The sequence below is a fragment of the Pararge aegeria genome, chromosome 23, assembly GCF_905163445.1.
Source record: "Pararge aegeria chromosome 23, ilParAegt1.1, whole genome shotgun sequence".
Taxonomy (NCBI): domain Eukaryota; kingdom Metazoa; phylum Arthropoda; class Insecta; order Lepidoptera; family Nymphalidae; genus Pararge; species Pararge aegeria.
Window position 1 is genome coordinate 11,143,362 of NC_053202.1, and position 20,488 is coordinate 11,163,849.

Here is a 20,488-nt window from a genome sequence, read left to right on the forward strand (position 1 = left end):
ATCATGCTAATTAGTTGTACAATATATTCAATACCTTTTTTTTTTTTTGCGATATTTTTTTTTTGCATTTTGCACGGATGTTTTTTTTTTTTTTGGCTTCAGGGTACAGGGTAAATTGGCAAAAGGCAAAATTGACACGGGTATCGGGGCGACGCGTTTCAGGACGAGTTTTTTGCATGCCCAGCTTAGTGCTGCCTTATTTACAGATGATGGTTTTCCAAGTGAGTTAACTACATGGAAAACATTTGGAAACTTGAAAAATTATGCCTTTAAAAAAATATATAATAAGCTTAAAAAGTGCCGCCAGCTTTCTTGACGACGCCTAAGTCTCCGGTAGAAAGGCAACCGAACACGATACCACGATGTTTCTCACGGCTTCAAAGAGCCTTTTCTAGTAATGTAGCTCGAGGCAAGATTCTCGAAAGTTGTCCATTGACTAAGTGTCCGTAATTGCCAAGCTTTTAAGGCTCAAATAGTCTAGTGCGAAACTGGTCCATCGTCAGATCGGTTACTAATAAATAATAGCTCTGGCGTGCTTTAAACATAATTTGTATTAACTTTAATTGGCGAATACTTGGCTAACGAGTAAGTTATTATAAATTTATTACGGGCCTTCTATGTCGTAACTGTATGACTATATATATAATGTACGTAATTATATGTTGAAGCGGCGATAGCCTAGTGGGTGAGACTTCCGTTTTCCTTCGTGGAGACCGAGTTCGAGCCCCGGCACGCACCACTGACTTTTCGGAGTTATGTGTGTTTTACTTCAAGCGATTTGAATATCATTTGAGGAAACCTGCCTGCCTGAGAGTTCTCGATAATGCTTTCAACGGCGTGTGAAGTCTCATCATCATCATCATCATCTCAACCAATTGACGTCCACTGCTGGACATAGGTCTTTTGTAGGGAGTTCCACAATGCACGGTCCTGGGCCGCTTGCCTCCAACGGCTCCCAGCTACTCGCCTGATGTCATCTGTCCACCTCGTTTGGGGCCGACCTACGCTGCGTTTACCGGTGCGGGGTCGCCATTCCAGCACCTTAAGACCCCAACGTCCATCGGTTCTCCGAGCTATGTGCCCCGCCCATTGCCACTTCAGCTTCGCAACTCGCTGAGCTATGTCGGTAACTCTAGTTCTTCTACGGATCTCCTCATTTCTGATTTGATCACGTAGAGATACTCCTAACATAGCTCTCTCCATCGCCCGCTGAGTGACTCTGAGCCTTCTTATGAGGCCCATAGTTAGCGACCATGTCTCTGATCCGTAAGTCATCACTGGCAACACGCACTGTTCGAAGACTTTAGTCTTCAGGCACTGGGGGATTTTGGACGAGAAGATGTCACGAAGTTTCCCGAACGCTGCCCATCCGAGTTGGATTCGGCGGTTTACCTCTTTCTCGAAATTGGACCTACCTAACTGGATCGTGTGTCCTAGGTATATATACTCGTCTACAATTTCGAGTGCAGAGTTCCCAACAATTATTGGGTGGAGCGCAACATGAGCGTTAGACATAATTTTCGTCTTGCTCATGTTCATACGAAGGCCCACCTGTTGAGAAACTCTGCTGAGGTCATTGAGCATCGCATTAAGGTCTTCCAGAGTCTCTGCCATTATGACTACATCGTCGGCAAACCGAAGTTGAGTGATGTACTCGCCGTTAATGTTGATGCCAAGCCCGTTCCAATCCAGAAGCTTAAAAACGTCCTCCAACGCAGCGGTAAACAGCTTCGGGGAGATAACATCTCCCTGTCGCACTCCTCGCTGCAGTTGGATCGGTTTCGTAGTCTGGTCCTGTATACGGACTGACATAGTGGCGTTTTTGTACAAACACTTCAAAACTTCGATGTACCGGTAGTCAATTCGGCATCTCTGCAGTGACCTTAACACAGCCCAGGTTTCCACCGAATCAAAGGCTTTCTCATAGTCCACAAACGCTAAGCAAAGTGGCCGGTTATACTCTTGAGTCTTCTGTATAACCTGCCGCAGCGTATGTATGTGGTCTATGGTACTGAAGCCCTTCTGAAACCGGCTTGTTCAGGAGGCTGGAAGTCGTCGAACCTATTCGCGAGACGATTCGTAATGACTCTTGAGAACAACTTGTAGACATGGCTCAACAGCGAGATAGGTCTGTAGTTCTTCAGCAAGGTATTATCACCTTTTTTGAAGAACAGAACAACCACGCTCCTGTGCCATGCCTCTGGCGTTGTGCCTTGATGAATGACGGAATTGAACAACCGCTGAAGGACTTTAAGTATCGGTTTTCCACCCGCTTTCAGGAGTTCTGCTGTGATTCCGTCATCACCCGGTGCCTTGTTGTTCTTAAGTTGTTTGAGAGCCATACTAATCTCGTAAAGGCTGACGTCCGGGATATCTTCAGTGAAGTGTCGGGTCAATTTGGCTCTAGGGTCTTTAGCCAAACTTTCAACAGGTGTGAAGTCTATCACTCCGAAATCGGCCAGCGTGGTAGAAATTTGAAATTTTTCAATCCACGTAGTAAACAATATCTAAAAAGAACTGTCCAATCAGTATCAACTCCTTATATCACTGACAAAGAATACTTACCTAATCGTTAAAGGAAGAATCGAAATCGCATTGTTAGTTGATTGATATGCTAAAGGTTAACGAAGAACATTTCTAACATTTTTTATTTAACCTAGCATTGAAGTCTACATAAATTTGGTAGCAATTGTGTATCGCTAATCTTTAAATGAGGGGTTTGCTGCTGTCCGCTGATGAGTTCTTTCCTCCATCTCCAACCACATTCAGATCTACACAAACTTTGGGCAAAATTAAACACATATCTTAACCTCTATAGTACAAAAATAATTATTAAATAAGTTATCATTTGTCGGAAGTTGAATTTTTTGTCAAATTAAGTTTACCTGACGCTTTGTCAATGCTATGTGCACTCGTAATTGACGTGCATATCAGTCAGTGGCGTGCACTTCATACATGAACAAAAGCACTGCATACCCTAAAAAAATTGTATTACTCATAAAGGGGAAGGATTTTTCCATTTTATGCCATTTTCCTTCTTTATGCATACCCTGGTCAAAAACCGTGTGCACGCCACTGATATCAGTCCATGTTTTTGTGTGTATGTGCTGTATTTTAACACGAGTAATATGCATGTTGTTAGTGCTTTTAATAATAATAAATAAATACTTACCTGGTCATTGAATACAAAAAGGTTTGCATGTTATCTTTATGCAAATTAAGTGCTTTTTTCTCTACGTCCGCTTTCCTTAATCGCATGAGAGCTACGTTTCTTACCCGCTAATTCTCGTGTAGTAGGTATTTTTTAATTACGACTTAATCTGAGCAGAGCAATTTCTTCAGTCTTCAGCGTATATTAAGGTTGCCTCACATTGGAAGATCGCTGATGCGTAGCGATGCGATGAATCTAACACCGAGTGTCGTGATAGGGAGAGTCGAAACGCAACGTCTGAATGTCTTAATCTGGGATCGGCACAAAACGTTACAAGCGACATTGAAAAAAAAAGCTGAATCCCTTGCTATCATAAGCATGAGACGGTCAAAGGATAGAATTAAGGTATCCACCTTCCAGTTCCAGTACCAAGCTGTGTACACATTGTACACAGCTTGGAATTAAATTAAACAAAAAGTTAAAATAATGTTAAAGTTTCAACAAAAAATAAACACTTAAAAAAGAATTTAAATAATAATAATATATAATTTATAATCCCTAAAGAGAAGAAGCCCAAATTAAAAACAAACTCAATGCACAGAGATTTGATAAGGCTGTGGGAGAAGATCCCAGCGGAGAAAAATGTCTCCTGCTGTACTGGAGCTGTTTCCGAACTTGGTTGGCCGGAGCCGTTTGGTGTGCGTAGGATCGCTGCCAATGTGAGCATACCTTAATGCCAGTACCATATTGATCACATCATTACACTTTTGTCTCATTTGCATATGATCAATAGCAAACGAGCCCAGGTGTTTTTTTCCTTACAGCAATTACGTAATGGTGGAACCTGCATGACTGTCTTTACGTCTTTACTTAGGTACGAATACGTGGTATTTGGTGGGAACTCACAGTTTTTGTTAGTAAAGTGTGCACGATTAAATTGACTCGAGTTTAAATATGTATTACCTAAATAGGCTGTAGAGAAGCAAAGACGTAGGTAAGAGGTTCTTAGTAAGTGATTTGTATAATAAGAAAAACTCAAGTGTGTATCCGTAAGTTATACTTCTTTGGCTTTAATCACAAATGATTCGCTCCCGGTATGCATTCAAATGAAGAACTGAGTAAGATAAAGAATAAGATATAACACGACATGAAATACTACGAGTTAAATTAAAACTCTTCAAAACTCCCCAACACCCATTTCAGATTTCAGATCAGATCTGAGACACAAGCTACGTTTACTTTAGGGCTAGATGGCGATGTGTCTATTGTCGTTGTCGTAGATTATTTATTATTATTTTTTGTTGTTATTCAATTTGCTTGTACGTTTCTCCAGATTTGCGGTAATAATTTGAGAGCAACTTTTGTAGGGTGTGTTACTCACGCTATCATCCGTATAGAAATGAACGCTGTTAATAAGCAGCGTGCCATTGATATACAGTATGAATAACGTAGGTGACAGCAATGTGCCCTGTGGAACGCCAGCATTAACTAACTTAGGTTCAGAGCAAACAACGTTGACTCGTTCGCGCATATCATGATACTTATGTTCAAAGTATAAAATGATTTTTTTTGATTCAAATACATCGATGTGTGGTCGCTTACTATAAGAAGGCTCAGAGTCACTCAGCGGGCGATGAAGAGAGCAATGATCACATCAGGAATGAGGAGATCCGTAGACGAACCAGAGTTACCGACATAGCTCATAGTCACAAAGCTGAAATGGAAATAGGCGGACACATAACTTGAAGAAACGATGGACGTTGGGGTTCCAAAGAGCTGGATTGGCGAAAGGTAAGCACAGCGTTGGTCGGCCCTAACGAGGTGGACAGACGACATCAAATGAGTAGCTGAGAGTCGCTGGAAACAAGCGGCCCAGGACGGTGTATATTGAAACTTCCTACAAATGACCTTTGTCAAGCAGTGGACTTAAATCGGTTAAAGTAATGTTGATGATGACATTGATTCATACATCACATAAAAACATGTTCATAGTAGTGAGATGATGGCGATAACTACATTCGTAAAATTAATAATAAAGCTGCGAGGGTTTCCAACGCGTCCTGAAGAAGAAGCCCACAACAAACTTAGCTGGGTGTTTTATTGTTAGCACCTTATCATACTGTCATTTAAAACTATTTAAAGCAACCTGCTTCGAGTACGTTTACGTAATCCTTTACAAAGCTCTATCATAGAATTGTATAAGCTAAAATTTAATGCAAACTTTTTCTTTAAAGTATCATCAAATCAACCAATTACCGGCCCACTACAGGGCACGAGTCTCGTACCGCGATGAGAAGGGTTGAAGCCATGCTCCATCACGCTGGCCAAGTGTGGATTGGTGGACTTCACAAGCCTATGAGAACATTATAGAGAACTCTCAGATATGCAGGTTTCCTCACGATGTTTTCCTTCACCGTTGAAGCAAGTGATATTTGAATTACTTTAAACGCACATCATTTCGAAAAATTAGAGTTGCGTGCTGGGATTCGAACTTGACCCCTTAAACTCAAGCTGAAGTCCTCACCAATGGGCTATCACCGTACCCACTTTAATGTATTACTAAATACTTCATATAAAAATCAATTTCCGATCGTGAAGAAACACTTTATAACCCTAATAACATTTTGCAAGTTTTATTAAGTACGAACATAAGTAATCATTTTGTCGCAGTTTTCTGCGTGATTACTGAACTTTTTAATAATATTTTATCGCGCTGGGTAATAAATTCAAATCAATTTTCTTCGTCACGAGGGCCGTTGAGTTTAATTAATCTATTTTACTGAATAATCGATAAAATAACTAATCGATTTATGCGAAACGATTATTAAGACAACGCTTCAGTTAGGCGTAGATACGTGTTTGGTTTTTAGGTAGGTTGAGCCACTATAAAGCACGCGTGTCTCACATTGAGGAAGGGTAGGATTTGTAGAATTTACACTATTAGGTACGCAGGTTTCTTCACGATGTATTCCTTCATCGTTCAAGCAAGATATTTGATTCTTTAAAACGTAAATAACACTGAAAGTTGCGTGACGGAGTTTAAACTGAGTTCTTTTGAAGGGATGCGTCTTACCTACTAGGCTATCGCCACGAGGCACAAATATAAATCGAAAGCCTATTGAAGTCCAACGCTGGACTAAAGGTGTCTTCCAACGAGAGGGTTAGCCAATGATCATCGTACTGTTCAGACGGGTTCGTGATCGCAGTACAAAGAAATAGAAAGTCATTATTGCACATAAAAATAGAAAGCTAGGTTAACAAAACAAACGATAATACTAAATATATGCGCAAAGGCGGCCTTATTGCTTGAAGCGATCTCCTCCAGACAACCTGCGGTTGAAGAAACATGTTACATGAAACGGTGAAATTTGGTAGATAGAATAGTAAACAGATAAATCAACTATAAGCTTTTGCCCAGCATTGGGACTCGACAGTAATAATTTATATTAAGTTAAAAAATACCAAAAATATACGCTTGGTATTAAAAAACCAAACTAATTTCTAATATTTTCTTGTTAGTTTAGTTTATTTACAAAATAATCCAAAAATTAACATCATTCAAGAAATCGCTATAAAGCGATAAGGCCGCCAATATTGTATACTTTGTCTTGTTATACTTTTCTTTTTTTTCTTTGTACTTTTTGTGGTGTGCAATAAAAGTATATTCATTCATTCATTCATCATTCCTGCCTTATCGACTATAGATGAAGATAATATAAATTTACAAAAATCTTATTTTTCAAATTAAAAATTGAAATAATCTTATCAAATTAGTATGCTTTCATCGGTCCTAGATATATCTACAAAGTTTGAACGAAATAAGACCGTTTGAAGAGCGTCAAAATCAAGTCCAAAGGAGTCGGTTACAAACATACAAACAAACATAAAGCTAATATCATCGTCAACATAATGTCGACCCATCAACGGCCCACTTCAGGCCAGGGGTCTCCACCCAAAATATGAAGGGGTTAATGCCTTAGTTCACCACGTTGACCCAGTGCGGATTGGTGGACTCCACATACCTTTGAGAACATTATGTAGAACTCTCAGGCATGCAGGTTTCCTCACGATGTTATCCTTCACCGTCGAAGCAAGTGATATTTTTAACTACTCAAAACGCAAATAACTTAGAGATGTGTGCTGGGATTCGAACTCGGCTCCCCGAACTGAAGTCGAGCTCCTACCCACTGTAAAAACGATGTTTGTCTTACAGTAGGACATTAATAGGTTAGTGAAGATAATGACGATTAATTCAGTTGGCTTCTGTGTAGATGCACCTTAACGTTATCAATTGTTGGTAATTTAACAGGAATTTTATTGGTTTGAATTAATCTCAGTCACGCCATTTTTATTAATGACTGCTGCTTGCGACTTCGTTCGTGGTAATTTTAATGTTTATACCTTAGTCATTCTCTGACCCCTGAAAACACTATGCAAATAAACATGGCGATCTGTTATTGTTCCGTGAAAAACAAAAAAAACGTGTGTGTGCGTGAGTTCGAAGTTTCTTCATAGAAAATCTTTTCAAAAATTTTATCATTCGCCTTATTCTACGTTTTCAGAAAAAACGGCACTAATAATAGAAAAAGGGTATTGAAATTTTTAATATAACGCATTATCTAGTTACAACCAAGTTTCACTGATCATTGAAATTTGAGAATTTCGTACAATTGAATCAATTGTACGAAAGAAGAAGAAGTTGCGAAGCTGAAGTGGTAATGGGTGGGGCACATAGCTCGGAGAACCGATGGACGTTGGGGTCTTAAGGTGCTGGAATGGCGACCCCGCACCGGTAAACGCAGCGTAGGTCGGCCCCAAACGAGGTGGACAGATGACATCAGGCGAGTAGCTGGGAGCCGTTGGAGGCAAGCGGCCCAGGACCGTGCATTGTGGAACTCCCTACAAAAGACCTATATCCAGCAGTGGACGTCAATTGGTTGAGATGATGATGATGATGATGAATCAATTAAATCGATAGAATGAGCCCGCAGACTTTGACAATTCAAAGTGTATGTACACTGTCAAAACTTTTTTGAAAAACTCAACTTTTGACTATAGCTAACTTCAGGGTGTCGGTTTTTTGTGACGGTGTGCGCGCGTATCGTAAAATGTGAATTTTACGATACGATCATAATTTTTCCGTGACGCGCCAAAAGAAGCAAAAAAGAACACCCCGCTAAGTTGGTTGTGGGCTTTTTCTTAGACCAGGGCGCGTTTGGAAACGTCGCCATCGTCTCACTACCGTGTACACATTTCTCATGTAATGTGCCATCACAGTGCCATCTATTGTACCTTAATTATTAAATTTGGCCTACTTTAATAAAGTTATTTTTGACTTTGAAGTTTTCTCTTCGGGGAAAGGGTAATAATTGATCTTCTCTCAAAGCTTTATCAACTCTCAGAGCACTGGCCCACAAGTGGAACTAATATGTGTGTTACGGGGGTAAACTTCTGCTATTCGTGTCCCCAGTAAAGGGGGGTCTATTAAGGTCCCACTACTGCCTAGTAGTGGGACATTAATAGACCCCTCTTTACTGATGACCAATGACGATGTCAGCCTAGTTAAAATACCATTTGAGCAATGCAGCTCCATAACGCTAATTGCCAGCAACTAGTGATGGAACTCCGTACTTATGGCTCAAAGAAAAACATTTTAAGCCGCTCGCAATCAATACAATCGTTACATACTTGAGAATGTTTGACGTTCTGCTCATACATCTAATGGGGTGACCATATTCGTTATGAAAAGCAGTACAGTTCTGTGGGTGGGTCGGTCCCCGATATTTTTTTATTTTGCTATTAATTATTTATTTATTTGCTTAAGGACCCATATAAGAACTATTACTAATACTATAGAAAAATCTTAATATATATAAATCTCCTGTCACGATGTTTGTCCTCAATGGACTCCTAAACTACTTAACCGATTTTAAATTAAATTGGCATACCGTGAGCAGTCTGGTCCAACTTAAGAGATAGGATAGCTTAGATCTTTAATTATAGTCGCAATTTTATTTTATTGCAAATTATTTGTCTTTAATTAATTGACAGTCACATGTTATATGTATATATATATATATATATATATATCTATATACTACTATACTCATTTAAGGCTTAGCGATACTGAATACTTTGAAAAAAAACGCAGACGAAGTCGCGGGCAACAGCTAGTTATAAATATAAAACAATTCTACCGTATAAAAATAACAATTATAAGATACTTTATTTAAATATAAACGTTTGAGGTTTTGACTCGTTAGTTTATCTCATTAGGATTTTCTAGTAACTTTTATAAATTTGCCAGTTAGTGTTTGTCTATCACCTCCATACATTATTTGCGGTAAGTTAACAACTGTGGCTATCAAATCATGCGTTTTGTATGAAGTCGACCTGTTGTCAACTTGTTGGATAAATTACTGAATCGTTCAGCAGGTCTGATTATCTTTTTCATTTTGTACCTCTTTACAAAATCTGCTAACTTTAAAATCACATTTTCACCGCCCCACTACAGGGCACGGGTCTCCTCCCGCAATGGGAAGGGGTTAAAGCCGTAGTCCACCACGCTTGACCAGTGCGGATTGGTGGACTTCACACACCTTTATTAACAATATCGAGAATTCTCAGGTATGTAATTTTTTTCACGATGTTTTCTTTTATCGATACAAGCAAGTGATATTTTAACTAATCAAAACGCACATAACTTGGAACAGTTCGATGTGCGTGCTGAGATTCGAACTCGCTCCCCCTAAAGTGAAGTAGAAGTCCTACCCACTGGGCTCTCACCGCTTCATTATGCTTTAAGGACCAGTATCGACGTGAAAACTAGGAAACGTCCGATATAAATAAAAACCGTTGTCGCTGTACATATAATAGAATCCCTTATTAAAGTTCTTTTTCGATCGCCATTCAGTTTTTATTTATCATTCGCTCATTGAGGGTATCGTTCATTCACAGGAATCCCGTCGGAAATGACAACTCGATGATTGACAGTTCAATGTGCGGCTTGGTGTTCTCGGGAAATTGCAATTAGCAGTAATTAGCTGGGACACCGTGTTGCCTTTGTTAAGTGGTATGTTGGGTCAAGCAACTGCACTGGGCTACGGAAGTGGTTTTTGTTAACTCTAGACTCCAAAAGGAGGCTTTGATTTATCAGTTTTCTAATGCATGTGTATGAACTGTTTCTGCAACAGATTTTTCACATTCACAGTATATACATTCTACGACAATACACACAGCGCCATCTAGCCCTAAAGTAGACGTAGCTTGTGTTATTGGGTATTGCAAGAGCTTATTGTGATAACGTCTTTTGAGTTTGTTCGGTGAAACGCGCTAATCTCAGGAACTGCTGTTACGAACAGGACAAGGCTTCTTGGAAGCAGGCCGCTACACTCTCATCTCTTACAAGTTGGAAAAATTCTGAAGATTGTAAACTGTAAAATGATGTTGAAAAAGAGAAATCTGTAGAGGTTTTTTTAACTATAATCTGAATTCTGACCCGATTGTAGAGTCTTTACAAACAGACTGAATTGGCGTTTCAAAAGTGCTTATGAACAAATCCTACTTGAAATTTATATCACATGCACACATCGCCATCTAGCCCCAAAGTAAGCGTAGCTTGTGTTATGGGTACTAAGATAACTGATGAATATTTTTATGAATAAAATACACATAAATTCCTATAATATACAAATAAACACCCAGACACTGAAATACATTTATGAATTTTTCCAGTTGTGGGAATCGAACCCACGGCTTTGGCCGCTGAAAGCAAAGTCGCCTACTGCACAAACCGGCTATCTACAAGAACAATGAATATGATGACATATTCATATAAATGTTATATAATTCAATGTATTTCATGAAGCATTGATGTAGCATAAATCGCGAAAATTTGCTTCTTAATCAATAAATTAATAGATACATTAAACCTGATTTGTTTAAAAAACACATGTCATCGACATCTCGAAGCGATTCACACATTGGAAGCGGTCGTTAAGTTAATTTATAGAGGTCAATAAAACGCGGTATTCCTATCTACTAATTTATTTTGATTTAGTGGGCGGCTGACGATTTATTGCCCTATTTCCTCATTTGTACCACGACTGTTTTGTTTGTTTAACAAACAAAGTTTTAAGGGCCCTGGGGGCTTACTTGCATCGCTTAAAGCAGTATTACTTTAAAAATCCATCACCATAATTTCAACCAATCGATGTCCAATACTGGACATAGGTCTTTTGTAGGGAGTTCCACAATCTGCGGTCCTGGGCCGCTTGCCTCCAGCGGCTCCCACCGACTCGCCTGATGTCATCTTTCCACCTCGTTGGGGGCCGACATACGCTGCGTTTACCGGTGTGGGGTCGCCATTCTAGCACCTTAAGACCCCAATGTCCATGGTTTCTCGGAGCTATGTGCCCTGCCCATTGCCACTTCAGCTTCGTGACTCGCTGAGCTATGTCGGTAACTCTAGTTCTTCTACGGCTCTCCTCATTTCTGATTTGATCACGTAGAGATACTCCAAGCATAGCTCTTTCCATCGCCCTTAGGTATATGTACGTACATAGGTATATGTACTTGTCTACAATTTCGAGTGCAGAGCTACCAACAATTACTGAGTGAGCGGAACATAAGCATTACACATAATTTTCGTCTTGCTCATGTTCATACGAAGGCCCATCTGTTGATAAACTCTGGTGAGGTCATTGAGCATCGCATTACGGTCTTCCAGAGTCTCTACCATTATGACGAAGAAGTCATATCGAGAACCTTAAAAAAACGCTTCGGGGAGATAACATCTCCCTGTCGCACTCCTCGCTGCAATTGGATCGGTCTTGTAGTCTGGTCCTGTATACGGACTGACATAGCGGCGTTTATGTACAAACTCTTCAAAACTTTGTTGAACCGGGAGTCAATTCGTCATCTCTGCTGTGACCTTAACACAGTCTAGGTTTCCACCAAAGAAAAAAAGGCTTTCTTATAGTCCACAAACGCTAAGCAAAGTTGCCGGTGATACTCTTCGGTCGGAAGGGTTTGAAGTAAGTGATATTTTAACTACTTAAAACGCAAATAACTTTTCAACACACTTTGAAATGAGAGAGGTGCGTGTCGTAGTCAAGCTACTCCTACTCACTGGGCTATCACCAGATCGCTTTTTTTCATCTATGATATATATAGAATATAATATATATCATAACGTATACATATACGCTACATCATAGTTAGTGACTGAGTTAAGTAATTGGACTATATCTTAGTTGTAACTATTCATAAGAAGAATTATAAGTTCAAAATAAGTTACTCATTAATCAAGTAAATAGGCTATATTGTAATAGATACTAAAATCTCATTCTTTATGGTAGCTAAAAAATTTACAACTGTTTGTAAAATGAACATTATAAGGATAATTAGTATATACAGTCAAACCTGGATAAGCGAGAGTTCAAGGGAGCACAATCTCATTCTCGCTTATAGAGGTTTCTCACTAACCCGAGTTTCTCGCTAATGCAGGTACATGGGTAGCGTTTCTCTCTTATAGAGGTACGCAGCAATAATAAGACATATCTATTCATGCACTATGTAATTTTATTTTATTTAGAACTTATTTACATTTAAAAAAATCCGTGAATTTCGTTTGGGTTTCTGTTTTTGTATTTTGAATGTTTTTCTCTAACTCATAAATTTTGTCGAATATTGCTTGCTCGACTGTCGCTTATAGAGGTATAGATAAGTAGCAGTCTCACTTACGGAGGTCCGTGAGGGAAAAACGACTCTCTCTTACAAAGGTTTCTGTTTCTCGCTAATAGAGGTTTTGGGAGCTTAAAATGACGGGTCCTGGCTATTACTCTCACTTATAGAGTTTTCTCACTTATCCAGTTCTCACTTACCCAGGTTTGACTGTATGTATGATGAATATATATCTTATCATTACTTATTATAGTACCCACATAATCCCCAGATGGGATTGTGGCCAAGCGTAAAACTGATATAGTAAAAAAATGCTGTCGTTAATGACTTCAATCATTAAGAGATTCGCGTCATTCCTGCGCGGCATACTCAGAAAAATGCGCGCGCGCAGCCAACATGAAACAAATGAAAATCGCCCAGGAAATCATAATTGGCTATCGATTTCTTAAACGTTATCTGTGATCGCATTTTTAGAGAACAAAAACGTACAGATCAATAGATAACTAGATTCGATTATTAAGTAAGTTAGTTATAATCGATTACCAATGCTTTGCCGGCATTTTTAAATGGCGTGTACCTATTTATATGCTTAGGTTAAATTAAATTAGTATTTCATTCAAGGGAAAATGCATATTATTTTATAACAGATCACCAAATTAAATCTTCGAGATGTCTCTCAACAAATTCAAAGTTTAATATAAAACGTAAGGTTATAGAAAAATTACATTATAATATTAAGGTTTACTTAAACGACAAAAATGTTTGGGTGTGAGTTACTCTAACTTCATGGCTAAATATAAATTGACTGTGAGATGGTGATAACAAAAAAATATCTGTTAAGTTTGTTGAGGGCTCTGTCTTCTTAGACCAGGGTGAATTTGGAATCATCTCAGTTTTAGGTTTAAGTTGCAAACAAGTATGTTTGATTACGTAATAGTACATCATCATATCACCCATTAGCGGCCCATTACAGGGCCCCACAATGAGAAGGGGTAATAAATGGCCGTAGTCAACTACGCTGGACCAGTGCAGATTGGTGGACTCCATTATGTAGAACTCTCAGGCATGCAGGTTTCCTCACAATGTGTTCCTTCACCGTTGAAGCAAGTGATATTTCAATTACTTAAAACGCACATAACTTAGAAAAGTTGGAGATTGCGTGCTAGGATTCGAACTCCTGGTTGGGTTATCACCGCTTATGATTTTTTTAAATAGCGGGAAACGAACAATTGTCTAAAACTAATTTACTATAAGGTAGTTTTGGTTGTTTATGTTGTAAATGAGTCACTAAATAGTTGCCTTCATGACAAGACACCTTTGTCTGTCGGGCAACACCTTGTCTAATTAATGGCCGAGTTTTCGCCCCGCTCGTTAATTCTGTCATCGGCTGTTAAATTAATTACAGATTATTGATTCGGTATACGATTTTATTGCGCGATAAAGTTTGTCGGAGGTCCGCAATGCTTGATTGGAAAACTGTTTAAGGTCACGCTTAAAGATTACTGCGTCGGCTTTTAGTTAAATAGTTTTAAGCGATTTATTAGAGGCGATAATGACAAAATGTAGTTCGGAAACAAAAATCTGACAACTGCATTTTAACTTCGGGTAAAAACAGTTAAATAATATTAATAATTTATTAGCTAGAATTGTGGGTTACAATAGGTTGTTTAACAATAATACAAATGCACTCCTACACAATCTATTGTCAACGACAGTGTGCAAATCTTTTCTGTTTGTACTGTGTTGTATTATACTATAATATTCAAACTAATTAAAAAAAATTAAGAAAATGAAATTAATTAAGTCAAATTTTAGATGAAGTCGTCATTTAAATACAGTATGATGATGAATACAGTAAACACTATCGTAAGTTTTATCGTTAAGTGTCTTGAAAAAAAACTCTCCTAAAAGTCTAGAGAGGCAAATTCTTGTGGCAGACTGGCAGATTATAATATAAAGTTATAGCCATGAAATACGAATTATTAGAAAAAAAAAACTATTATTTCTCATTTAAACTACTATCTGTGCCGCGAAGTTTCTGTCGAGTTTAGTTAAACTCTTAAGTCTGGCTACTTAAAGAAAGCCATCAAGCCATCGATATGACGGCCGACTGGGGCAGTAGGCAGCGATTCAGCTTTCTGAGTTCAAGGCTGTGGATTCGATTCCCACAACTGGAAAATGAATGTCTTGCAGGGTGTTTATCTATCTATCTATATATATAATAGTGAAAGTGTGTGGTTATGTTCCGTATAGGCTCCGAAACGGCTGGACCGATTTCAATAAAACTTTCAGGGAATGTCCGGATTGACCTGGCGAGTAATCCTGTAAAGTTTGGTGACGATCGGAGCACTCCTATTTTTGAACTGTCAAACTGTCAAATACAGGTTTTATTTACTATGATGATATTCTATTGTTGGGTGTACATGGGTGTAGATAATGATCTTCACCCGCTCGAGAAGAGAATAGAAGAGAATGAATACGGAGAGAAATAAATGATTTAATATAATATGAGACTTAAATTAAAAATTTAATGATGTAAGTTTATTGTTTACATAAAATAAAGCAAAATCTAGCCCGGCGAAGCGGGCTGGGCACGCTAGTATGTTATAAGTATTTATGTGTATTATATTCATAAAAACTATTCATTAAGCTATTTAGTACCCATAACACAAGCTACGCTAACTTTGGGGCTTAGATCGCGACGTGTGTATTGTCGTAGTATATTTATTCATCGTCAACCGTAATTTTTTAATTATTATCATCATCAAGCAAAACTACGCAGAGCATACAATTAACAAGTCCCACAAACTGCCGCTCTGTGTCCATGAACCTGAAACGTAGGTGTTAAGCCACATGGGCCTGTAATTACACCGGCAACCGCACCCTTCAGAGTGGAACAAAGGAATGCTGCTTGGCGGCAGACGCATGGCGTTAGTACTTCTGGATTAGAGCTCTGTTACTAAAGGTTCTACTGCTACTAAATCTGAATAAACGCACGATGTAAACAAGTATCGCGGCGAGCGATTGACGATAAACAAACTACGCTGGACTGAACAGAAAGATTATCATGGAGTATAACGCATTTTGCTTACGTGACGATTTCTAGTGATTTCCACCACATACTTTTTGTGACAGTGCTCGTCCGGGGTAGTACAACGACATGCCTATTTCTGCCGCTAAGCAGCATTGTTGTTATCAAAGGCACATGAGGCTTAACGCCTACACCTCAAATTGATGGACACAGGTCGGCATGTCGCAGGACGTGCTCCTCGCATGCATGCAAGTGTTGCTCTGTTTATAGGCGACGGTTTTTCACTTAACATCAGATGGACTATCTGTTTGTTCTGCCAATCCCTATCCCTACTTCCCTACTAATATTACAAATGTCAATGTAAGTTTGTTTGTTACGCTTTCACGCAAAAACTACTTAACCGATCCTCATGAAGCTTTGTACACATATTCTTGGAAGTGTTAGAAGTAATATAGTATAATTTTTATCCTGACATTAAGTTCAGTTACTTTGGGAGAGGGGATGAGTGTTTGACGATTTTGCACCATAACTCCGACAAATAATATGTGTTTAATTTGGCCCAAACTGTGGTTGGCGATAGAGGACGGAACTCCTCAGCGGACAGCAGCAAACCCCTCATTTAAGGGCCATCGCCCACGGCGACTTTTTGTAGCGATACAGTAGCGATGCTGTCGCGTGTCCGCATCGATACAGTCGCGAAACGGTCGCTAGCTGTGTGCCCTCGCCCACGGTCTTAGATTCAGTCGCGAAGCAAACGCGATACTGTCGCGCTTCTGTCTCGATGCAAACGCGATTCAGTAACAGCACAAAAATACCTGCGATCGCTACAGTTGCAAGATGGACTCCGTTGAGGCAACATTAGTCACGTTGTCTTTGGTGCTGCTTTTACGTAAGCAGCCGAAGCGCAGGCAACGAAAGCAGCGTCAATATTGGATGCACCCATTTAATAAAGAGAGATTACTCAGTGGACATCATGTAACAACGTTTAAAATACTAAAATCCTATGATCTCAAATTCAGAAGTTGTTATAGAATGTCATATTCGACGTTTTGTGAATTGCTTTCCATTGTAAAACCAGAGTTGACACGCAGAAATACAGTGATGAGACAATGTATATCAGCTGAAGAACGACTAACAATAACTTTAAGGTAAGAAAAACCAAATTTTATGTTAATTATCTTTTAATAGTTTTTGCACATTTTTAATCACAACTTAAAAAAATAATTATTATAATTCAATATTAATCATACTTAAACTTAATTAAGGTTTTAATTTCTTACTTTTTACTTTACGGCGAATATAGGTTTGTGATAATAGAATCTTGTGTAGAATCATCATTACTGTAATTATATTCATTATCATTATCATTATGTTGCAATGAACTACCTGCAGTATTGACATTGGCACCAGCAGGCGTTGGCGCCGAGTGGTAGCTATTTATTAGTTGCGACACACTACTTTCATTGCTTGTACGAGCAGGAGTTGTGTCGTAGCTTTGGTATCCAGACTGATATCCATAGTGACTGGTGTATGCAGACGTTTGTGCCATATTGTTATATTTGCGAAGCAAATTTATCATTTCAGCTTTCGCATCGAGTTTATATTCTTCTTTTATGGAATTAAAATGTGGAAAAAGTGAAAGTAAAAAATGTTGATCTGGATGTTGAATGGCGGGCGTGGCTTTGTTCAATTTCTCAGTTAGAATTTCGTATAATTTGTTTTGTGCATCATCAACGCCATCACTTGTTTTAAGCTTCTTTGATTTTGGAATAACAAAAGATTCCAAACAGCCTTCGGAGTCGTTTTCCTCAGTAACTGTAGGTCGACTTGGTGGTCTGATTTCGGTCAAAGGTTGTAAAAATGACAATAATTTATAGTAAACATATTGTTTTCTGGGTTTAGCCCCGGACCCACTGGGACAATTTTTTTCTTTCAGCCGTTCTCTGTTAAAGCAATCTTTTAAACTTTTCCATTTTTTCTGGAGTTCAATAGCTGAAAAAAGATATACAAATTTATTATTGTTATGCAATTGAAAAATTAATGCAAATGGAGCTAGAACCTTACGACCTTGGCATCCCTATTTAGCTCGGATCATCTTGACTCGGAGAGTTAAAATGAATATCACCCTTAAATTGCCTACCCCGACAAGGATTACAGGTTTACAGGCGTGATTTATATATTTGTAGGTATGTATTTTTTATTACTTTATTTTCTTTTTTCCTTTTTTTACAGGTACTTAGCAACTGGATGTAATTTCACAGATCTTCATTTGGACTTTAAATGTGGACATACTACTGCACGTACGATTGTAAAGGAAACTGTGGAAGTAATATGGAAAAAAGTAAAAGACATCTCCATGCCAGAGCCAACAGAAGAATTACATTTAGAAACCGCTGAAGGATTTATGAAACATGCTAATTTTCCTAACTTAATTGGAGCAATAGATGGAAAACATATAAGAATTATAAAACCATGTCATACCGGCTCAGAATATTACAATTACAAACATTTTTTTTCCATCGTTTTGTTAGCAATATGTGACGCTAATTACAATTTCATAGATATAGATGTCGGATGTTATGGAAAGAGCTCAGATTCAACAATACATGACAGCAGCGAATGGGTAAAAAAGTTACGACAAGGAAATTATAATTTACCTCAACCAAGACCTATATCTAACAATGGAATACCTATACCGTTTTCGTTTATTGGCGACGAAGGATTTGCTTTATCACAACACTTGCAAAGACCATACGCTGGTAAACATTTACCACGAAAGAAGAGAATATATAATTACCGTTTGACGCGCGCAAGGCGTTATATTGAATGTACGTTTGGTATATTGAGTAACAAATTTAAAATTTTCAACCGGCCCATAAACGTTAATGTAGATTTTGCTACGAATATTGTTAAAGCGTGTTGCGTATTGCACAATTTTATACGTAAGCGAGATGGGTACAAGTTTGATCACACTTTGAGTATAGTCGGATTCCAAGATCCACCTGCCAGTGATAATTTACTTTTAATTGGAAGACGAAGATCAGAACTAAGTGGTACTGCAATCCGAAACATATATACTGACTATTTCACCGGTGTAGGTTCTGTACCGTGGCAAGATTCAAAAATTTGAAATAATTTCACCTAAAATAGCTATAAGTAACTAGAAAGGGCTGTAAACGTAACTTAATTCACTTATTCTGGAACATCTATATCTCATTAATTCTCACCACTCATCTACATTTATAATGATAAAATTTAATAAAGTTAAATAACTTACCACAAGCATTCTTTTCTTTATTTGTTTTTTCTCCAAATTCTGAATCAAATATTTCATTTATCTCTTCCCATGCCTTTCTTTTTGCAATCTTATTCGAATACTCAGGAAGACGCGAGTCCCATATTACAGGACGGTTCTGAATTGCCATAATAAATGATTCAGTGTCGAACGACTCCATTTTACGCATGTGACGGACAACAGCACTCTCGACCTGTCTGTGTTGCACTGATGCTCGGTTCTCCATTCACGCACCGCCCTCCCTCCGTTCTTCCCCCGATGTCGTCCGACACGGTCGCGCGTTTGCATCGATACAGTCGCGATGCAGTAGCGCGTTGCAAATGCGACTAACACGCGTTAGTAGTGATGCTGGCGTGCGTTTAGTAAATGCGCGACAGCATCGCTACAAAAAGTCGCCGTGGGCGAGGGCTCTAAGGCTTAGCGATACTGAATACTTTAATTTTTTTTAGACCTACAACTAAATTTAATGCCACATCAAAAAACAAAATCAAACGCAGACGAAGTCGCGAGCAAAAGCTAGTTATTACTATTAAAAACAAACCGCGTTCAAGACATTCGTTCAAAAAATCAGAATCCACGAGGTAAGGTTACAAACTGATGCTTGTTACAGTAAATTTATATAGTGTGTAAATAATCAAACTTTAGATAACTATAAATTCTGTATTTGCCAGATATTTTATTAAATAGTTAATAGATAGTTTTCAAGAAAAAATTAAAATTATATTTGTTTAACAAGCAATGTTCATGACATTGAGTTATTGGGTAGATATTATTAAACGTGAATGTAAGTTTGTTTGTAAAAAGTACTAAACCGATCATCACGAAACTTTGTTCACATAATCCTGAAAGTATTAGAAGTGATATAGGATGCTTTTTATCCCGAAATTGAGCTCAGTTCTCTTGGGAGAGGGGACTAAAGTGTTTGACGATTTTATGCCAGGCTGAGCTATCCTAAAATCATAAAGTTCTGCCACATTTGTGAGGTACATGTCTTTAGATAACAAAAACAAAAGCGGACGAAGTCGCGGCCAACAGCTAGTTTTGATATTATAACGACTGAGGTGCATCGATAATGCATATCGATGCACCTCAGCACCTCACTAATGATACTAGTATATATGTCAAAAGTAGGCCTGTTTGTTTTTTTTACTTATATTGGTTTCATACCACAACACACTTGATGAAATTTGTCACATATTTTACTTGCATCCTGGATCCCTTTATATGGTGGGAAATTAAACTACTCCATATCCATACTAATATTATTGGGTTTTTGTTACCATCGGTTTTTTATAAGACACCGATTTCGACTAATCTGTCAAAAATT

At 38.4% G+C, this 20,488-nt stretch overlaps 3 protein-coding genes across 3 annotated transcripts in view; 1 reads left to right on the plus strand and 2 right to left on the minus strand.

The window, feature by feature from the left end:
• Positions 1-20,488, minus strand: part of LOC120634240 (muscle segmentation homeobox-like) — a 48,944-nt gene that overhangs the window by 20,389 nt on the left and 8,067 nt on the right. The gene's annotated exons all lie outside the window — the stretch shown is intronic.
• LOC120634239 lies at positions 16,489-19,572 on the minus strand. Its single transcript, XM_039904715.1, has 2 exons — positions 19,144-19,572; positions 16,489-17,858 (listed from the first exon to the last, which is right to left on the minus strand). The coding sequence occupies exons 1-2, from the start codon at positions 19,385-19,387 to the stop codon at positions 17,155-17,157; spliced, it is 948 nt and encodes a 315-aa protein (XP_039760649.1). The 5' UTR covers positions 19,388-19,572; the 3' UTR covers positions 16,489-17,154.
• On the plus strand, positions 16,677-19,148 carry LOC120634238 (protein ALP1-like). The gene is made up of 2 exons (XM_039904713.1): positions 16,677-17,014; positions 18,099-19,148. The coding sequence occupies exons 1-2, from the start codon at positions 16,704-16,706 to the stop codon at positions 18,994-18,996; spliced, it is 1,209 nt and encodes a 402-aa protein (XP_039760647.1). The 5' UTR covers positions 16,677-16,703; the 3' UTR covers positions 18,997-19,148.